The sequence below is a fragment of the Drosophila gunungcola genome (genome assembly GCF_025200985.1).
Source record: "Drosophila gunungcola strain Sukarami chromosome 3L unlocalized genomic scaffold, Dgunungcola_SK_2 000003F, whole genome shotgun sequence".
Lineage (NCBI taxonomy): Eukaryota > Metazoa > Arthropoda > Insecta > Diptera > Drosophilidae > Drosophila > Drosophila gunungcola.
The window spans coordinates 363356-378884 of record NW_026453179.1 but is presented as its reverse complement, the minus strand read 5'-3'; the positions used below and the strand labels follow the sequence as shown (position 1 = coordinate 378884).

At 40.9% G+C, this 15529-nt stretch overlaps 6 protein-coding genes across 7 annotated transcripts; 2 read left to right on the top strand and 4 right to left on the bottom strand.

Moving 5' to 3' along the window:
• Window positions 1–14: 14 nt before the first annotated feature.
• LOC128258248 (elongation of very long chain fatty acids protein 4) lies at window positions 15–1243 on the bottom strand. Its single transcript, XM_052989767.1, has 4 exons — window positions 911–1243; window positions 688–850; window positions 450–621; window positions 15–389 (listed from the first exon to the last, which is right to left on the bottom strand). Exons 1-4 carry the CDS (start codon window positions 1081–1083, stop codon window positions 88–90), a joined length of 810 nt encoding a protein of 269 aa, XP_052845727.1. The 5' UTR covers window positions 1084–1243; the 3' UTR covers window positions 15–87.
• Window positions 1244–1768: 525 nt separating this feature from the next.
• On the bottom strand, window positions 1769–2799 carry LOC128258251 (uncharacterized). Its single transcript, XM_052989774.1, is given in 4 exon segments — window positions 1769–1966; window positions 1968–2105; window positions 2392–2514; window positions 2573–2799. Coding segments are annotated over 4 exon segments (477 nt in total). The 5' UTR covers window positions 2720–2799; the 3' UTR covers window positions 1769–1897.
• A 261-nt stretch (window positions 2800–3060) lies between these two features.
• Window positions 3061–5647, top strand: LOC128258243 (transmembrane protein 161B). The gene is given in 9 exon segments (XM_052989761.1): window positions 3061–3217; window positions 3407–3634; window positions 3637–3795; window positions 4035–4184; window positions 4186–4331; window positions 4394–4651; window positions 4727–4901; window positions 4966–5235; window positions 5289–5647. Coding segments are annotated over 9 exon segments (1509 nt in total). The 5' UTR covers window positions 3061–3214; the 3' UTR covers window positions 5409–5647.
• A 218-nt stretch (window positions 5648–5865) lies between these two features.
• Window positions 5866–7511, bottom strand: LOC128258252 (superoxide dismutase [Cu-Zn]). The gene is made up of 2 exons (XM_052989775.1): window positions 7351–7511; window positions 5866–6444 (listed from the first exon to the last, which is right to left on the bottom strand). Exons 1-2 carry the CDS (start codon window positions 7414–7416, stop codon window positions 6049–6051), a joined length of 462 nt encoding a protein of 153 aa, XP_052845735.1. The 5' UTR covers window positions 7417–7511; the 3' UTR covers window positions 5866–6048.
• Window positions 7512–8313: 802 nt separating this feature from the next.
• LOC128258244 (kelch-like protein 41b) lies at window positions 8314–9866 on the top strand. Its single transcript, XM_052989762.1, has 3 exons — window positions 8314–8580; window positions 8641–8731; window positions 8801–9866. Exons 1-3 carry the CDS (start codon window positions 8570–8572, stop codon window positions 9674–9676), a joined length of 978 nt encoding a protein of 325 aa, XP_052845722.1. The 5' UTR covers window positions 8314–8569; the 3' UTR covers window positions 9677–9866.
• Window positions 9867–9938: 72 nt separating this feature from the next.
• LOC128258239 (probable serine/threonine-protein kinase tsuA) lies at window positions 9939–15161 on the bottom strand. 2 transcript variants are annotated; one of them, XM_052989752.1, is made up of 9 exons: window positions 15010–15161; window positions 13740–14525; window positions 12726–13210; window positions 12376–12473; window positions 12092–12312; window positions 11800–11984; window positions 11643–11738; window positions 11250–11343; window positions 9939–11183 (listed from the first exon to the last, which is right to left on the bottom strand). In XM_052989752.1, the coding sequence occupies exons 1-9, from the start codon at window positions 15024–15026 to the stop codon at window positions 10844–10846; spliced, it is 2322 nt and encodes a 773-aa protein (XP_052845712.1). In that variant the 5' UTR covers window positions 15027–15161; the 3' UTR covers window positions 9939–10843. The 2 variants fall into 2 exon arrangements, with proteins under 2 accessions (XP_052845712.1, XP_052845711.1); XM_052989751.1 differs by having other exon boundaries at window positions 9939–11186; window positions 15010–15160.
• Window positions 15162–15529: the final 368 nt, after the last annotated feature.

Here is a 15529-nt window from a genome sequence, read left to right as displayed (position 1 = left end):
TTATCTTTGTAATAACATAAAAATGTAACAATTCACACATGACAATCGACGAAGAAAGACATCTGGTGCTAGGAATAATTATTTCGTTTACGTGGCTTTTTTGGCCACTGTTGACACTTTGTATTTTTGGACATAGAATTTTCCGAACATAAAGAGGAATGGCACCATGTAGGCGGCACCAATTAAGCTTATCCAGGTTCCGAATTCGCAGCTCTGTATAACCATCTGTGAGGCCCAGAGCAGAAGGATGGTGAACTGCAGCAACTGTAGGCCAGTTAGGTAGCGCTTCCACCACAGGAACTTCTGGACGCGAGGACCCAGGACACTCAACGCATAATAGCTATACATTATGACGTGCACAAAGGAGTTTATGATGGTTGGCACATAAACTGCACGGAAAACAAAAGATTTTTTCTAGAAAATACGCGTATTGAAAAACAGGGACTCACTTGAACCCGTTGGTATCCACTTGATCAATATCCAGCAGAATACGAACATGGTACTATGATGGTACACATGCAGGAAGCTCAGCTGCGTCCACTTATGGCGCAGGATAAAGAAGGCAGTGTCTGCGAATTCCAGTATTTTTGAAATATAGAACCACCAAAAGGCCGCAGCTATCTGATTAATAAAGACGTCGTGTTTATTGCAATCTTTATGATATGATGATTTAGTGCTCAAACTTACCCGGATTTCATTTGGATTATAGCTCACCCGACACGGCTGACACTTAAAGCTATAGTTGAGGGCCCTTGAAGCCGTTAAGAGCTCTATGCAGATGTGGGCATTCAGGAAGACCATGGCTAAACTGTGTAAGAACATTGGCACTCGAAGCTGCAACGGCTTGTACCTGTAACCCGTGGGTCTTTATAATCTCTGTCTGGATGGATGGATAACCCCTTGACCTCACCTGGTTGACCACTTTGGTCCGTACCGCACCATCAGCAAATAGAGAGCGAGCAGTAGGGGCACATTCCATGGGGACTCCACCAGCGGCCAATCCCGCGTCCGCTCATCCGCCAGATCAGCAAATGGGTACGAATAGCTTGCAGGCTTTGTATCATTTGTACCAAGAGCCGTCATCGGAATGTGTGATCTTAGAATTCCTAGGTTAGACTGACCCACCAAGCCTCACCACATTCAGTTTTTATATACGATTTTGGCCATGATCGCTCCGCTCATGCGTTGATATTTTTCCACCCAAATTAAATTAGATGTCGCTGGAGCATAAACGTTGGGGAAGGTCTGGGTTTTACCTATAAGATTTTCACTTAGCCGTTAATGGCTGCATTTTAACTGAAGTTTAAAGTCTAGATTTTGTTGTCTGGTTCAAATTTAAAAAGCATTTATTATAGACATTTTTCAGAACACTCTTACAAAATTAGTTCATACCAAAACAGCGAAATTAAAAATGTGTGTGTTTGTCAACTAAATAATTTTTATAATTTATGACTGATTCTCAGCTAGTGTCCAAGTTCAAGATATGGTTTTCTAGGTCTGTTTTGAACGGCATTTAATGGAACATGAGTTTATCATTATTTTTACTCTCTAATAAAAAGCCCGGAATTAGGCAAAAAATAAAGTTACAAAACAAACAATACACTTGAAATTAATACCAAACATTTTAAAATTAATTATTTTATTGGAAGAACTTTATATGTCAATTTTTATGATGAAGAGTTCTTAAACTGTTTCTCAAAATGCTCAAATTTTCTTATAAAATATGCTTTATTGAATTCAGCTAATGACATGCTGGTCCTAGCTTTTTTTTTTTGAAAATATTCCCCACAAATCTTTCTCAATTTAATTTTATACCTTCTCTTTTTTAAAACGAAATCACTTCAAAAATAATTTTCTGAGTTAGAAATATGTTCACTTTCACTAGCTTGTTTCGGTTCTAGAATGGCGGCTTGTCGATGCCACACTCGTCGGGTTTTTTGAAGACAAGGGCATAGGTGAGCACGGGAATGCACATTGATGTCCTCGGAGGTTGTTGAAAGGAGCGAGTGCGTCGAAGGACTATCCATGAACAGCATCTCAGCATCGAACTGGCTCCATCGACCTCGACTCAGCTGATCCTTAACGTACTTGAGCTGGGTGTTTATCTGGGGATATTGGTGGTATTGATTGAATGCTTAATAAAACATATACAGTGGGCAAAAGATGTTTAAGTACTATTAGCACTAAAATTTCATGCAAAATGTTTGTAAACTTGTTTTGCCCACTTATTTCCAAAAAAAACGATATATATATAAAATATATAAAACATTACAAGAAGCTTGTTTTTTCATAAAGCAGATATCTACATAAACTATTTGATTTTCTTTTATCAAATAAAGTTAAATAATATATAATATAGGATAGGGATAATAATAATAGCGAAAACCTTACCATAGGCACTAGCAAAGGGTTTCGATTGCAGTTGAATAGTTCCGCCACAAACTTTCGCAGATTTTCTGGTTTTGGTTTCGCATTGAGTGCCTGGTGCAGAATAACCCGAATTATGGCACGTATCTGAAAGATATAGATCCGAATGTAAATAACATTAAACTATTTTATTAAATAAAATTACCTCAGGATGTTGACAGAGATATTCCCAGTTTCCAATTCGAAGCTGTTTTTGGATGCGCTTTATTGAGCCATAGTGCTTTATGTCCCGCGAATCCCACTTGCCAAGATCCCAGACTTTGGTAAAGTACGGTTTATTAACTTTTGACATGTTTCCGATTTTTGTATTGACCTTGTTTTTACAGGAATTTAGAACTGACTTTACAATTTATAATAAGAAATTAGAAACAAAGGGAGGTTGGTAAGGCTTTAAGCTTTATATGTTTTTATTTACTAATTTCAATTTAAAATCATAAAATTCACACTTATATGGCAATTTTACCAAGATATTAAGACAAACATTTAGCTTTTAGCGTTGTGGTATTTAATATTTGTTAATAAATAAATTAGATTTATTAAAAAAAAAAAGTTCAAACTATTTTGAAATTCCAATTGGCGCCAATTCTTTATGCAAAAGTACTCGATACTTTTCTTTGCCGTCTTTTGGGAACAAAGCAAACGGTCACACTGCCCGCACAAAAGAAAATTTTTGACGAACATTGTTAGAGATTTCCGCTTTTAATTAACAATGATGAATTAATTAGCGCTGGAATTAGCACAAGCTACAACTTCAGAAACTTTCAAGGGTCCAAAGCAATAGGAAGCGATGGTAAGATGAGTGGAGATGACTGTGAAGTGGTTTTTGACGGGGTAATACTGGTCAATCGAACCGGCTTGCCCGGAAAAATGAGGAGTCCGTCGTAATAATGGACCAAAAATAGATTGGAGCGCAGTGACCCAAAAATAGCCACAACGACATGTGCTGCCCAACTAACAGTTCTACCTTAACCAATTGCAGGCTGTGCTGGGCGCCCAATTGGTCATCACCCTGGTGATGGTCAGTGTCATCCAGAAGCTGAGTCCGCACTACTCCTTCGCCAAGTGGATCTTGTGCCGCACTGGCCTGCATCGATACCTGCATCCCACGGACGACGAGCTGCGCTCCCGCGGCGGAGTGCCCAAGGAGAAGCCGCCCAAAGGTGGCCGGAATAAGCATGCAAATGGATCGGGATCGGGAGCCGGAGCAAGTGCGCGGGCGCACAGTTTCACATACCGCGCAGCATCGAGGTGGAGCTACTCACGTCACCGGTCCTGGAGCGGGATGTGGTGCACCTGCGCTACTTTACGGAGTACCAATGGTTGCTGGACTTTAGCGTCTACACGGGCATCGTCTACGTGGTCTCAGAGGTGGGCAAAATAGGGATTCCGCAAAACTATTAACCTTCCTCTTCAAATTACTGGTGTTCCTTGACATTGTTTGACTGAAATTTCTTCAAATGGTTTACCTATTTGTTGATCAATTAGAATATAGAATGTGCACATGATTTTCTCCTCAGTTTTCATTAGCTCTAAACTTAACATGGTTGATATTTCCAGAAACGAAACTATTTAATAATGCTTCTAATTTTGTTTTTTATCCCTCACAGCTTTTCCATTTCTTCTATCCGCTGCGCCAGGAGATCAACCTGAGCATGGTGTGGTGCCTGCTGGTCATCTTCTTTGCCCTGAAGCTACTCTCCTCGCTGACGGTGCTCTACTTCCAGAGTGAGGAGTCCATCGGCGAGCGATCGATGGTGAATTGTGGCCTGCCTAGTCTACCTGCTGGTGGCCATGGTCGTGCTGATCGTGGACGAGCGCATCCTGGAGACCGGTCTGGAGGATGCCTATGCCAGCTTCAATGCCAGTGCGTCAAAGTTCCTCACCGAGCAGGGCCTGCCATCGTCGTGAGTTTTGAAACTAGTTAGCAATCACTGATTATCACTACATTTTTCCTCTGTTTTTGTAGCGGTCCCGCCTCTAAGATAGTGGTCAAGTTCTTTCTGGCCATGGGCTGTGGCCTGCTCGGCTCGCTGTTCACCTTTCCCGGGTTACGAATGGCCAAGATGCACTGGGACTCACTGAAGTATTGCCGTGGCAATCGGCTCCTGCAAGTGCTGCTCAACCTGAGCTTTGTTCTGCCCTTCATCCTAGTCATTCTGTGGATACGACCCATTAGCCGGGACTACCTGACGGTGCGCGTCTTCCAGGGAATGCAACAGCCACTGTAAGCAATAGTCTCCCTCTCTTGATCTCTTATTTAAATGCTTATATCTCCGAGTTTTCTTTTCATTTGCTGCAGACTGAAGCCACACGTCTTCGAAACCCTTCGCCTGCTGCTGGTGATCCTTGTGGTGGTGGTGCGCTTTGCCCTGATGCCCATATATCTGCAATCGTACCTGAATCTGGCCCACGACAAGATCCTAGATCTGCGCAAGGAGGCCGGCCGCATCACCAATGTGGAGTTTAAACAGAAGGTAAAACAGCACTCATGTATGAAACTCAAAATGGAGTAAACTCATTGTATTTTCTTATGGACAGATCTCGTCGATTTTCTATTATCTGTGTGTTGTGACCCTGCAGTTTGCTGCCCCGCTGATTCTATGCCTTTATCTCACGCTAATGTACAAGAGCTTGGGCGGCTTCAGTTGGTCGGGCATTTTCCAGGACAGCGTCGTCCTGCAGCACGAGTGCGCGGCCAGCGAAGTGGAGCCTATTGGTGGCAGCAGTGCCGTTTCCCAAGGAGATGGCGAATTCAACATCCTGGAGTCGGCGCAATCGCTGCAGGCTTCATTCAGCAGCCTTAAGAATGTAAGAACTTATCTTCTGCATTTCGAAATCGCCATTAACCTAGATGTTTTCAGGTCTTCTCCACGGAGGTGTACAAGGGCTTTCTGGGTTTTGCCACCTGGTGGAGTTACTTCACGCTTTTCGCCACTTCTTCGTTGGGCATTGTCTACCAGTCATATTTCAACAAGACCTAAGGCCATTTAATTGCACACCTGGAATCCATATAGTAGTACGAATCTGTTCCTTGTAGTCCATTTGTATTGTAGCTTATTCAATTAATATTGTTTTCTACTCATCTGGCGAGTTGATTGGCCTTCATCATGTTTTGTAAATAATACAACTTTTCTCATTGTTTATAAAGTGTGTAATAACGATTTTTAACTAGGCTGCCCCTGGAAGTAACCAAAATAAACTAAAGATAATCTAAAATAGATATGTATGTCATCCAAGACATTTAAAAAATGAGTACCTCATCGTGATTTTTTTGTTTTTTCACGACAAAGCTTAAGCTTTGGATTTTGCCGATTTAAATGGTTTATAAATTTTCCTATAAATCGAGAAATTTGTTTTCCAATTCAATTACGCTTGCCCACAAGGTCAAACTTTGGGTTTAAGAAAACGAATAACCTGAAATTCGTAATACAAAACACGTTTCTTTTCGGGTATAGGTCAATTTAAAAACACCAATTTATTGAACCTTAAAGGTTGCGTATTAAACTAACAGACCACAGGCTATGTATATGTAGAAGTATATCGTATCGTTTGCATATCTCCAGTAGGTAGTGCTAAATAGAGTAGTTCAGCACAAGGGCCGACTTCGGAATAGATTATCAGTTAGATCTTGGCAATGCCAATGACGCCGCATCCAATGCGAGCACCGGCGTTGCCCGTGGACTTGCTCAGCTCGTGGCCACCCTTGCCGAGATCATCGGCATCGGCGTGGACCACCACGGTGCGTCCGATGATGCTGTCGGCGCCGAACAGCGTGATCCTCGAGTCGGAGATGTTGACCTTCGTGGGGCAGTCGCCAGTGGCCTCAATGTTGCCCAGATCGCCCAGGTGGCGGTCCTCGTCGGCGGGGGCGCCGTGCTCCTTGCCGTAGGGATTGAAATGCGGCCCCGATGACATGCAGCCGTTGGTGTTGTCCCCGAACTCGTGCACATGGAATCCGTGCAGACCCTTGGCCAGGCCGCACACCTCGCCGGTGACCTTCACGGGCGTGTCGCTGCTCTGTGGGAGGGAAAAAAAAGGAATAGTAAGATAAAGTAAGCGTTTTGATAACGCAGAAGTTGTTTTTAATCATGACATTTGATTTTAATTTACTGCTAATTATGCTTAATAACCATTTCAGCAGTTATTTTAATACTAATGTTTTTTTTTCTGGAATGTTCTTTTAGATCATTATAAAACTAGTTTTACATGCCATCGAAAAAGGCACTTTTAATAGTAATTTACGTTGCTAGTATCTATAAATGTCCTTTTCAGTTCACAAAGAATATACAAATTTTAGGAATTTAAAAAATTGTTATAGTAAGAGGCATTACAATATATGTTGGTAGGTTAAGGTAGCTCAAAAAATATTGTACAGCAAAATACTTATTGTGTTATCTTTTCTATACAAAGTTTTTGCGCCTGGAACTCTAGCACATAACCTGTAATCAGCTTTTATTTTAATTGTGTTCATTATCTTAAAGCCCTTGAATATGCACTGTTATTATTTTGATCTCATTTTTGATAAAACAAATGTAGATATTTGTAACTTTGGTATCTTTGGTATTTTAAGAAAGAAATCAATAAACATGTGAAATTATTATAATGGTAATAGTATTGGTAATGTTTAAAGTTTTGTGTGGAAAACTATGTTCTTCAGTGCTATAATCTTGACCCAAGCTGTAAGTACTTAAGCGCACACATGTGCGCATCGTTGTTGAGCTTATATAATTGTGCATTTGTTAGGTGACTAGGCAATATTTCGCAGGCGGACCCAATTGAAATGCTCGAAAGTGTTTCAAGCAGCAAATCGAAAATAGAAGAGTGCGCGGGGTAAGCCGGCAATTTGACCTTTAGAACTACTTTTGTTCGCTGATGTTTCTGTCATTTGCTAGCGAAGAACATTATAAAATCGTAAACTCTCACCTGTTGTTCAAAGAAAACAGTGCCCTTGGCATCGCCATTAATTACGCAGACAGCTTTGACCACCATTTTAACAATTGATAGTTTATCAAAACGAAAAAACTTGCGAACTTTCCAGGTATCTCGAATAGAGTGACCGTGGCAGGGCAGGTTGAAAATACCAGCTGGTCTGTTCCGGTTTGAGTCATTGCTAAGTCAAATTTCAGTTCTCAACCAGCTCAATAGAATTCTAATCATTCGCTGTTACCTGTGTTTATACGAGGTTAAAATCTGGAATTAGTGGAGAAGGTGTAAGCATAACACACAACTCCATTATATAGATCAGGCATGACTGTTTACTATCCAATACAAATGACAACATGATAGTTAACTTTACGTTTTTTATCCAGGAATTCATAAATAACGACTACAATAATAGAGGTCAGTTATAATCAATATGTATTGACTCATACAACAGTTTTCTAACTAGGACCAGTTTTTTTAAAGTAACGAACATTATTTTAAATTTTCCAGCAGATGACGCCACATACATATAGCCCGATTACTGTCAGGGTGCATATTTACTACATTACATTATTTAATTAACCAATTTTAAAATTGGTTAGCGCAATAACGGTTATCTATTCGTTTTATATTTATCAGCTTTACCAAATAAAAAAAAAAATGTACTTCTTCAGGTACAAAAAACTTTTAGTCCAATTCTATAAGGGTAATATAATTAATTAATTTTGTATAATATAGTCATAAATTATGGTGCCTAAACTTATTTACTTCACTATAGCTTTATCCTTGTTTTAATAAGTTACAAATTTGCTGATTAATAAATTGTAGTTGTTTTCGTTATACCACTTAGCACTTAATTAAAACACAAAACATATAAATATTAGGGCTACATCAAAATAGGACCAACAAATTGTCTGGGGTAGATACCCCTTATAAGATTCAACTCTGTCAGCTGTTTGGCGAACCACTGGATCATTTTTAAAGCTTCTAACAAATTCAAGTAAATGCCGACTCTTCTTGCTGGCTTTGTTTAAATAAAGGGAAAGGCCCCACAAAAAATTTATGTTTCATTTGTGTAAAGCTTACATTCAGTCAGTTGGCTTGACTTAGAAAAAGAAAAACTGCAATCAAACACCAATTCAATCCTGCTGGAGATCTAAGCCACAAAAAGCTGCGCATATTCCTTAATCAGAGACGATAAGAGACTAAAACTACAACTATGGAGAATTGGTAAGCATACATTTATTAGCCAAAAACAATACTTACTCATAGATTCATTTATCTACAAAGGCTGGCCTGTTCTTATAAGAAACTTACGGAGGAGGATGATTTCGCCGACTGCTGGATAATTGTTGGTGCGCGGAAATTCGGATGCCATAGGGTAGGTTATTCATACTGGTTGATATGTACATATGTATATTATATGTGTTTAAATATTAACATTATTAAGGTGATATTGGGCGTGGCTTCGGAGTTCTTTAAGCGCGCATTCCAGCCTGGTTTTGCAGAGGCGAAAAAAAGGGAGTTAAACCTAACTGATGTCACGCCGGATATTTTCGAAAAGTTTCGGCTCTATGTATACGCCTACGACAAGAAAACGCTCAATAGTTACAGCAACTCGGATATCATCAAGCTGAAGGAGTGCGCCAACATGTGGATGGTAGAACCACTTAAAATGGCCTGTGACGAGATCTTCAGGATAAGGTTTCCCCAGATGTCGTACCCGGATTTGCTTCTATACTTTGAGCATGCGCATCACGTACATGACCAGAATCTCATCGATGTGATTGTGCTGTTTTTGAAAAAAAAAATCTCAATGTTATCGATTCCCGAAGAAATTTATGAACTTGGCTCAGATGTGTTCAGAGAGTTTTTGATGGTCATCAAGGGATCTGTGACTGAGAGAGTGCGTTATGACATGGTGCAGAAGTATGTCGGGGTTTATGGGTTTGTGCTCAACCTGAGCGATCTCAACAAGTGGGAGTTCCACGGACTCTCCAATCAAAGCGAGACAAAACCCGCCGTCAAAATCGCGCCAGTATTTAAGTTTGGACCTTCTAATCCTAGTGAGAAAACAGCGGATGACTATGCCAACCCAAATCCCTTCAAGGTCGAGAAATTGAACTCCACCGAACGTAACTCTATACCCTTTGATCCCAGGGCAAAGAAAATCAACAGCGAATATGTGAAGAACATTTTGGGTCTTATCGAGTACACAAAAATGACAGCCAACGAGTTCTTCGAGGGGCCTGGAAAATCCAAAATGATGACATTTGAGGACAAGTTCAACTTTATGTATAAGATAGCAACTAGGAGTAGTATTTAACTGCTCTAAATATGACAAAAACAGGCAAAACTGAGCTTTAAATGTGTTGCCATTGATTCGAAAGCTGTGCAAGCTAATCCATTTTTGTTTAAAACTTCTATACTAGACTGTAATCGTTTGTAAATAAACTTGCTTAAACTATGTATGTATTTTCACAAAATAAAACTCAACTTTAATCAACAAATCGATTTCTATTTAGGCCTTTATAAAGTTCCCCCAAGAATATATAGTTCAAACATAGATAAATAGAAACAGCAATATATACATTTGATTTTTGTTTTTTAATACACAATTTGTCCAAACACTTAAATGGGATTTTCTTCATTAATAAGAAATAATGTGCTATCATTTCAATCTTTATATATTGTTATTGTATCCGTAAATTTGTAGATATTACTTATTAATTTTCATCATTTTTGTTTTTGTTTGTATTTTAATGTTTTGTATATATATTTATATATATAGATATATATATATATATATTTTATATTTAAATCGATATAGGTAAAGGTATGTAGATAGGTAATATTATTCATTCGCCTGTTTGTTTGTTTGTTTGTTACTTGTGTGGTTGGTTGCTTGTTACTTGATTTTCCCCCAATTTTCTCACGCTTCTCGCACACTTCGGTCACATAGCTATAACATCTTAAACATCATAATCATCAATCATTACAATAATCAATCGCATATATCTATATAATTTTGCTTTGTTTGCTGCTTTACCTTGCTTTAAACTTAAAATTTATTATATTACTTAGAGAGTAGCGTCATCGAGCATATTGAATTCGTCAGATCTAAGGGATTAAGTCGTAACTTCGAATCGGTTTGGTTTTCGAATTTCGAAAAGTGTGTATGTAGTTGCCGCCGTTGAACGGTTGTATGGCCAACATGGCAAACACAATCTCACAGTTGCTATTTGTAAAATGTTCCATATCAATTTATACACTTTGCGTTCGTTTGCTTTGCTTTGCTTCGCGTGCGCTGTTTATCCATATGTTGTGTTTGAGTTCGTGTTTTGTTTTGATTTGTTTTTGGGGTATAGATAGGTTTATGATTGGCAAATTCAATATACAAGATGGAGATACTTTATGTTTTGCTTTCTAATCGTTTCCACCCGTGGGCCCACTATTTGCCCTTGTTCTGCCGGTGCTTCTGGATCCGCACGCATCAGAGCACCTCGGACACGTACTTGGGTCGCTTGGCTACGGTGGCATCGGTGGCAGTGGTTACGCACTCCTCCTCGCTGGCCTCGATGTGGCCACTGTAGTCGGTCGGCATTTCCTCATAGATAATCTCTGAATGCTGCTGCTGCTGTTGCTGTGGTTGTTGTTGTGCCACTGCCTGCTGCTGATGCAGCGAATGCGATGCTCCACCGCCCATCACATGATTCCTTTTTAGCGCAATCAGAGCTCCGACCCCGCCGCCTCCGCTCGCTCCGCTTCCCTCAACGAGCGCCTGTGGTACGGCCACCCCGGAGTTTTGATTGGTTACGTAGTACGGACTGCCGCTGCTGAAGGACCAAATGAATGATTAGGAGTGTGCCACAGTATAGAAAAGTATATTTTTTGCTCACCTGTACTGATTGGAATTGCTTGACAGCGTCTGCTGCTGCTGTTGCTGTTGGTGCTGCTGTTGCTGGTGTGCATTTTGAGAGTTGTAGATGATTTCTGCAAATAAAAGGCAACAAGAAAGATTACAAATTGTGCTGGGACTTTACTATATGTTACACTTTACTAAGTTTCTTTAATCTACACAAAATTGGAATCAAAAACATATTACTAATTCAACTTATTTAAATTTGAAATAAAACTATAATTGTAATTCCATAAATGCAATTTATGGCCTAAATATGTGTTCTAAAATTCTTATCGAAGTGATTGTTTTGTAAAATTTTAATCCTAATAGTGTAAGCCTTGGCTACTCCAAGATTGGTATTGATTTAAATAAACCATATAATGCTTCTTACCGGCATCAGCGGCGCGTTGTTCCAGCGACATTCCCGGCGATCCGGGAGCAGATTGCAGCACAATGTCCTGCAGCGGTGAGCTCTCGCGCGAGTTATCTAAAGCGAATCAAAACGTATTAAATATAAAACCAAGAGAAGATTTTAGAATCCCACTTACCCATGTGACTGGGCGAGACGGGCGCCGAGCGGGGCATCCCGTATGGCGGACGGAAGCCCTGGCTGCTCCGCTGGCGACGCTTCTTGTAGCTGTGGTCGATCAGCTTGGCGCCGCTGTCCGGATCAATGCGCCAGAATGAGCCCTTGCCGGGCTCGTCCTGAGAGCGGGCCACCTTGATGAAATACCTTCAAAAACAAGCGGAAAAATTAGCAACGATTCTGGCAGACATTGGGATCAAAGTGCAAGCACTGACTAAACACTTTTTTTTTGTGAGCTTTAGGCGATATGCTACCTATTTAAACTGAGATTATGACGTATGGAATTCTGCCAGCCCTTGTTTGTCTCCTTGCGGTAGTACGGGTAGTGCTTGACTATAAACGAATAAATGCCCGAAAGGGTTAGCTGCTTGTCCGGTGCGGCAGATATGGCCTGGACGATAAGCTGGGCGTAGCTGTACGGCGGCTTCTCGTTGTGATTGTAGCTGGCTGTGGAGGGCGTCTGGAACAGATCCTGCTGCAAGAGGTAATGGCTCATTGGTATGCCTTCGTATAGCAAGGTCTAATGTTATTAACTTACTGTATTGTTGTTACTGTAGTTGTTGTAATTGTTGGGCTGGTTCTGAATGAAACCCTGACGTGGACTAGCCGGACAACTGTTGGCAGCGCTTATTGTACCTGCGATTGCAATCAAATAAACTTTATTAAAATTGGAGAGCTAACAAATTAATAAACATATGCTCACTATCCTCAATTGAATTAAACGGTGCAACTTTTGACAATAATGGCTTTTGGTTTTAGGAAAAAAATGTGTCTTGGATTGATCAACCAAATTAGCCATCACAATTATGTCACAAGCTGCTCAAGTTTAATTTGACATAATGTGCCCTATACTCTTTAAATTTTTAAATATGATAAAATTCCACTTGCCAGTTGGTGACAGGTAGGGGCTCTTCTGCTCCTTCTTGGGTATGGATATCTTGAGCGGAGAGTAGATGCCGGTTCCGTCTCCGGCGGCGATCAGGTGGGCAGCTGTCCCGGCTGGAGGCGCCACAACGATGTTGCCACTGCGCTGTTGCTGCTGGTGCAGAGTTGTGTGGTGGAGCGGGTGGTGTGGTGTGTGCGGGTGTGGGTGGTGCGCCGCTGGCTGCTGCTGTTGCAGCGGCTGGTGGTGCGGTGGCTGGTGGTGCGGGTGCTGCTGCAGCTGCTGCTGCTGCTGGTGATGATGCATCTGCTGCTGGTGAAGCTCGTCCCTCGGCGGCGGAGTAATAATAACGTGGGCTCCACTACCACCCACTCCACCAGCGCTTACGACCAACGATGGTGAGTGGCCGGCGGCGGCATCCGATTGAGTGTCGGGCACATAACTCTCGAACTCGATGCGAATCTCCGTACTGGGAAAGCGGAAGTAGCAGCTGCAAATGAAAAGGGGAAAATTGATTAGAGATAATCTTGTTAGTACCCAGTACAATTTAGTTAAATTGTTCATAGACGTCAAAATAACAATATTAAAATACTTTTTTGACTTGTAAAGATTAATATTTTAAGTGACTAAAAACATATATCATTGTCACATATTTAAATGTACCATCCCATGTACTTGACTATAGCTATACGACGATTTATATTTGCTTTTCACGCCTCTTTTTAACTCCTCAAATATAATTTTATGGTTTAAGGCCCGGAAAACGTGTTGGCCACGCTGCTCTTTTTTTTTTTTTTTACTCAACTGCACTTTTAAGTATAAGATTGCAAATTTATTTTTAAGCATTCAGCATTTTTAGGTTTAAAACTTATTAAACAGAGATCAGTTTACTTAACCATACCCATTTAAGCGATGATAAACTAAATTTAGTGTTTTATAATTACTCTTTTAGAGTCTACGGAAAACCTACCAAAGAATTTGCACATTTGGTCCCTCTACGATTTACAAGCTCCACTTACCGTTGCGGCAGACGAAGTGGATCCACATTGCGGCGCTGCAGGAAATCATCCACAAAGATGCCATTCTTGCTGAGGCACTGGACAAAGAAGGCGCGCAGCTCCACGTCGTAGAGCACCTGGAAATGTTTGCGCGACACCAGGTTGTTCTCGGCCACATTGAAGTGGACCAGCGATGTGGAGGAGTTGCGTCCGATGACCGTCACGGCGTCCGTGATGTGCAGTACCTCCTGGTTGAAGCGTAGCTCTCCATATGGCGGCGAAGACGATGCTGAGGCATTGGCGGAGGGGGTGGTGGTGCTGCCGCTGCTGGCGGAGGAGGAGGAGGAGGTGGTGGTGCTGTTAGTGGCAGGTGGGTGGTTTGCTGAATTGTTGCTGCTGTTGGTCAGCTGATCGGCGCCGCTGTTGTTATTGTTGCTTCCCGCGCTGTTGCCGCCGCTGCTGCTGTTGTTGTTGTTGCTGTTACTATTATTGTTGTTATTCAGCGCCGCTGTTGCTGCTGCTGCCGCTGCTGCGCCATGATGCAGCTGCAACATGTCCTTGGCAATCGCAACGGTGGCGGCGTCGGCTGCACCACCTGCAATGTTGGTGGGTGGGTTGTTCAGTACGGCGTGTACGGTTACAATGTTGTTGCTATTGTTGTGGCCGTTGTTGTTGCTGCTGTTATTGTTGTTGGTGGTGGTGCTATTGCCGGTGGTTGTTGCTAGTGTTGTGGTTGTTGTTGTTGTAGTGGCGGCCATTGAAAGGTAAATCCCACTTGTCCTATGCTCGCTTACTGTTGTTGTTGGCCTGCGAAATGGATAAAGTAGTGCCTTTATTTATAGTCATTGAAAAGGTTTTACAAAAGTCTTTGCTTTTGCACATTTGTATGTTGAATTATGTAAACGAAGTAAATCAGTACTTCGTATTAATTAAGAAAAACTATTCACAATTTTTGTAGTTTTCGGAAAATATGTACTTACATTAATACATAAAATGCACTTACATATATGTATATACATATATGTTTAACTTGTTTAAACAGCAAAAATTTATGAATTTAAATTGTATTCAATAATATGTCTACTCGAACCTTCATTCTTTCTTTTTTGGTTACATCGATTAAATTAATCAAGTCTTTTATAGATAAGCTTTTTGTTTTAATAAACGATGCACTTTTTATTGACACTTCAATAGTTAAACAGTAACCATTACGCTTGATTAATTAAGTTGCCTGAATAACCACCTTTTTTTTTGGGTATCTACATTAGTTTTTCAGAATTATATATGTTACCTATTGACTTTGCACATTAAGAACTTATTAATTTTATTCGCACACTGTTTTTACATTGGGTACATTAATTTTTCCCTTTTTTTCATAGCTTTTCACGCGCTTTTTGCTCTCTTTTCGTTTTGGCCCCAAGGTTTCTTCTTTTCGTCAGCCACAAATTATTTTCCAAATATACACACTCACTCACTCGCATCGTTGCTGTTTCGGTTTTTGCTTTACTCTGTTTTGCTACCGCAGCCGCACATACACAATCGTACCTATGTACATACCTTGGTCGACAACAAAAACAAGCGCCGATTGAAGCAACAACAATAATAATAATAATAACACAACTACTACTTCTACGCGGCGAACACTACGTGAGTAAACACACATATATGTATAGGGGAACAAGCGAGAGAGCGGCAACTGCAAAGGCTCACGCTTGCGCTCTCTTTTCGCTTTCCCGGGCAGAGTGGAATGGAAAAATATTCTCTCTCCAACTCCATCACACACACATCGGTATCGGTATCCCCATCTCTCC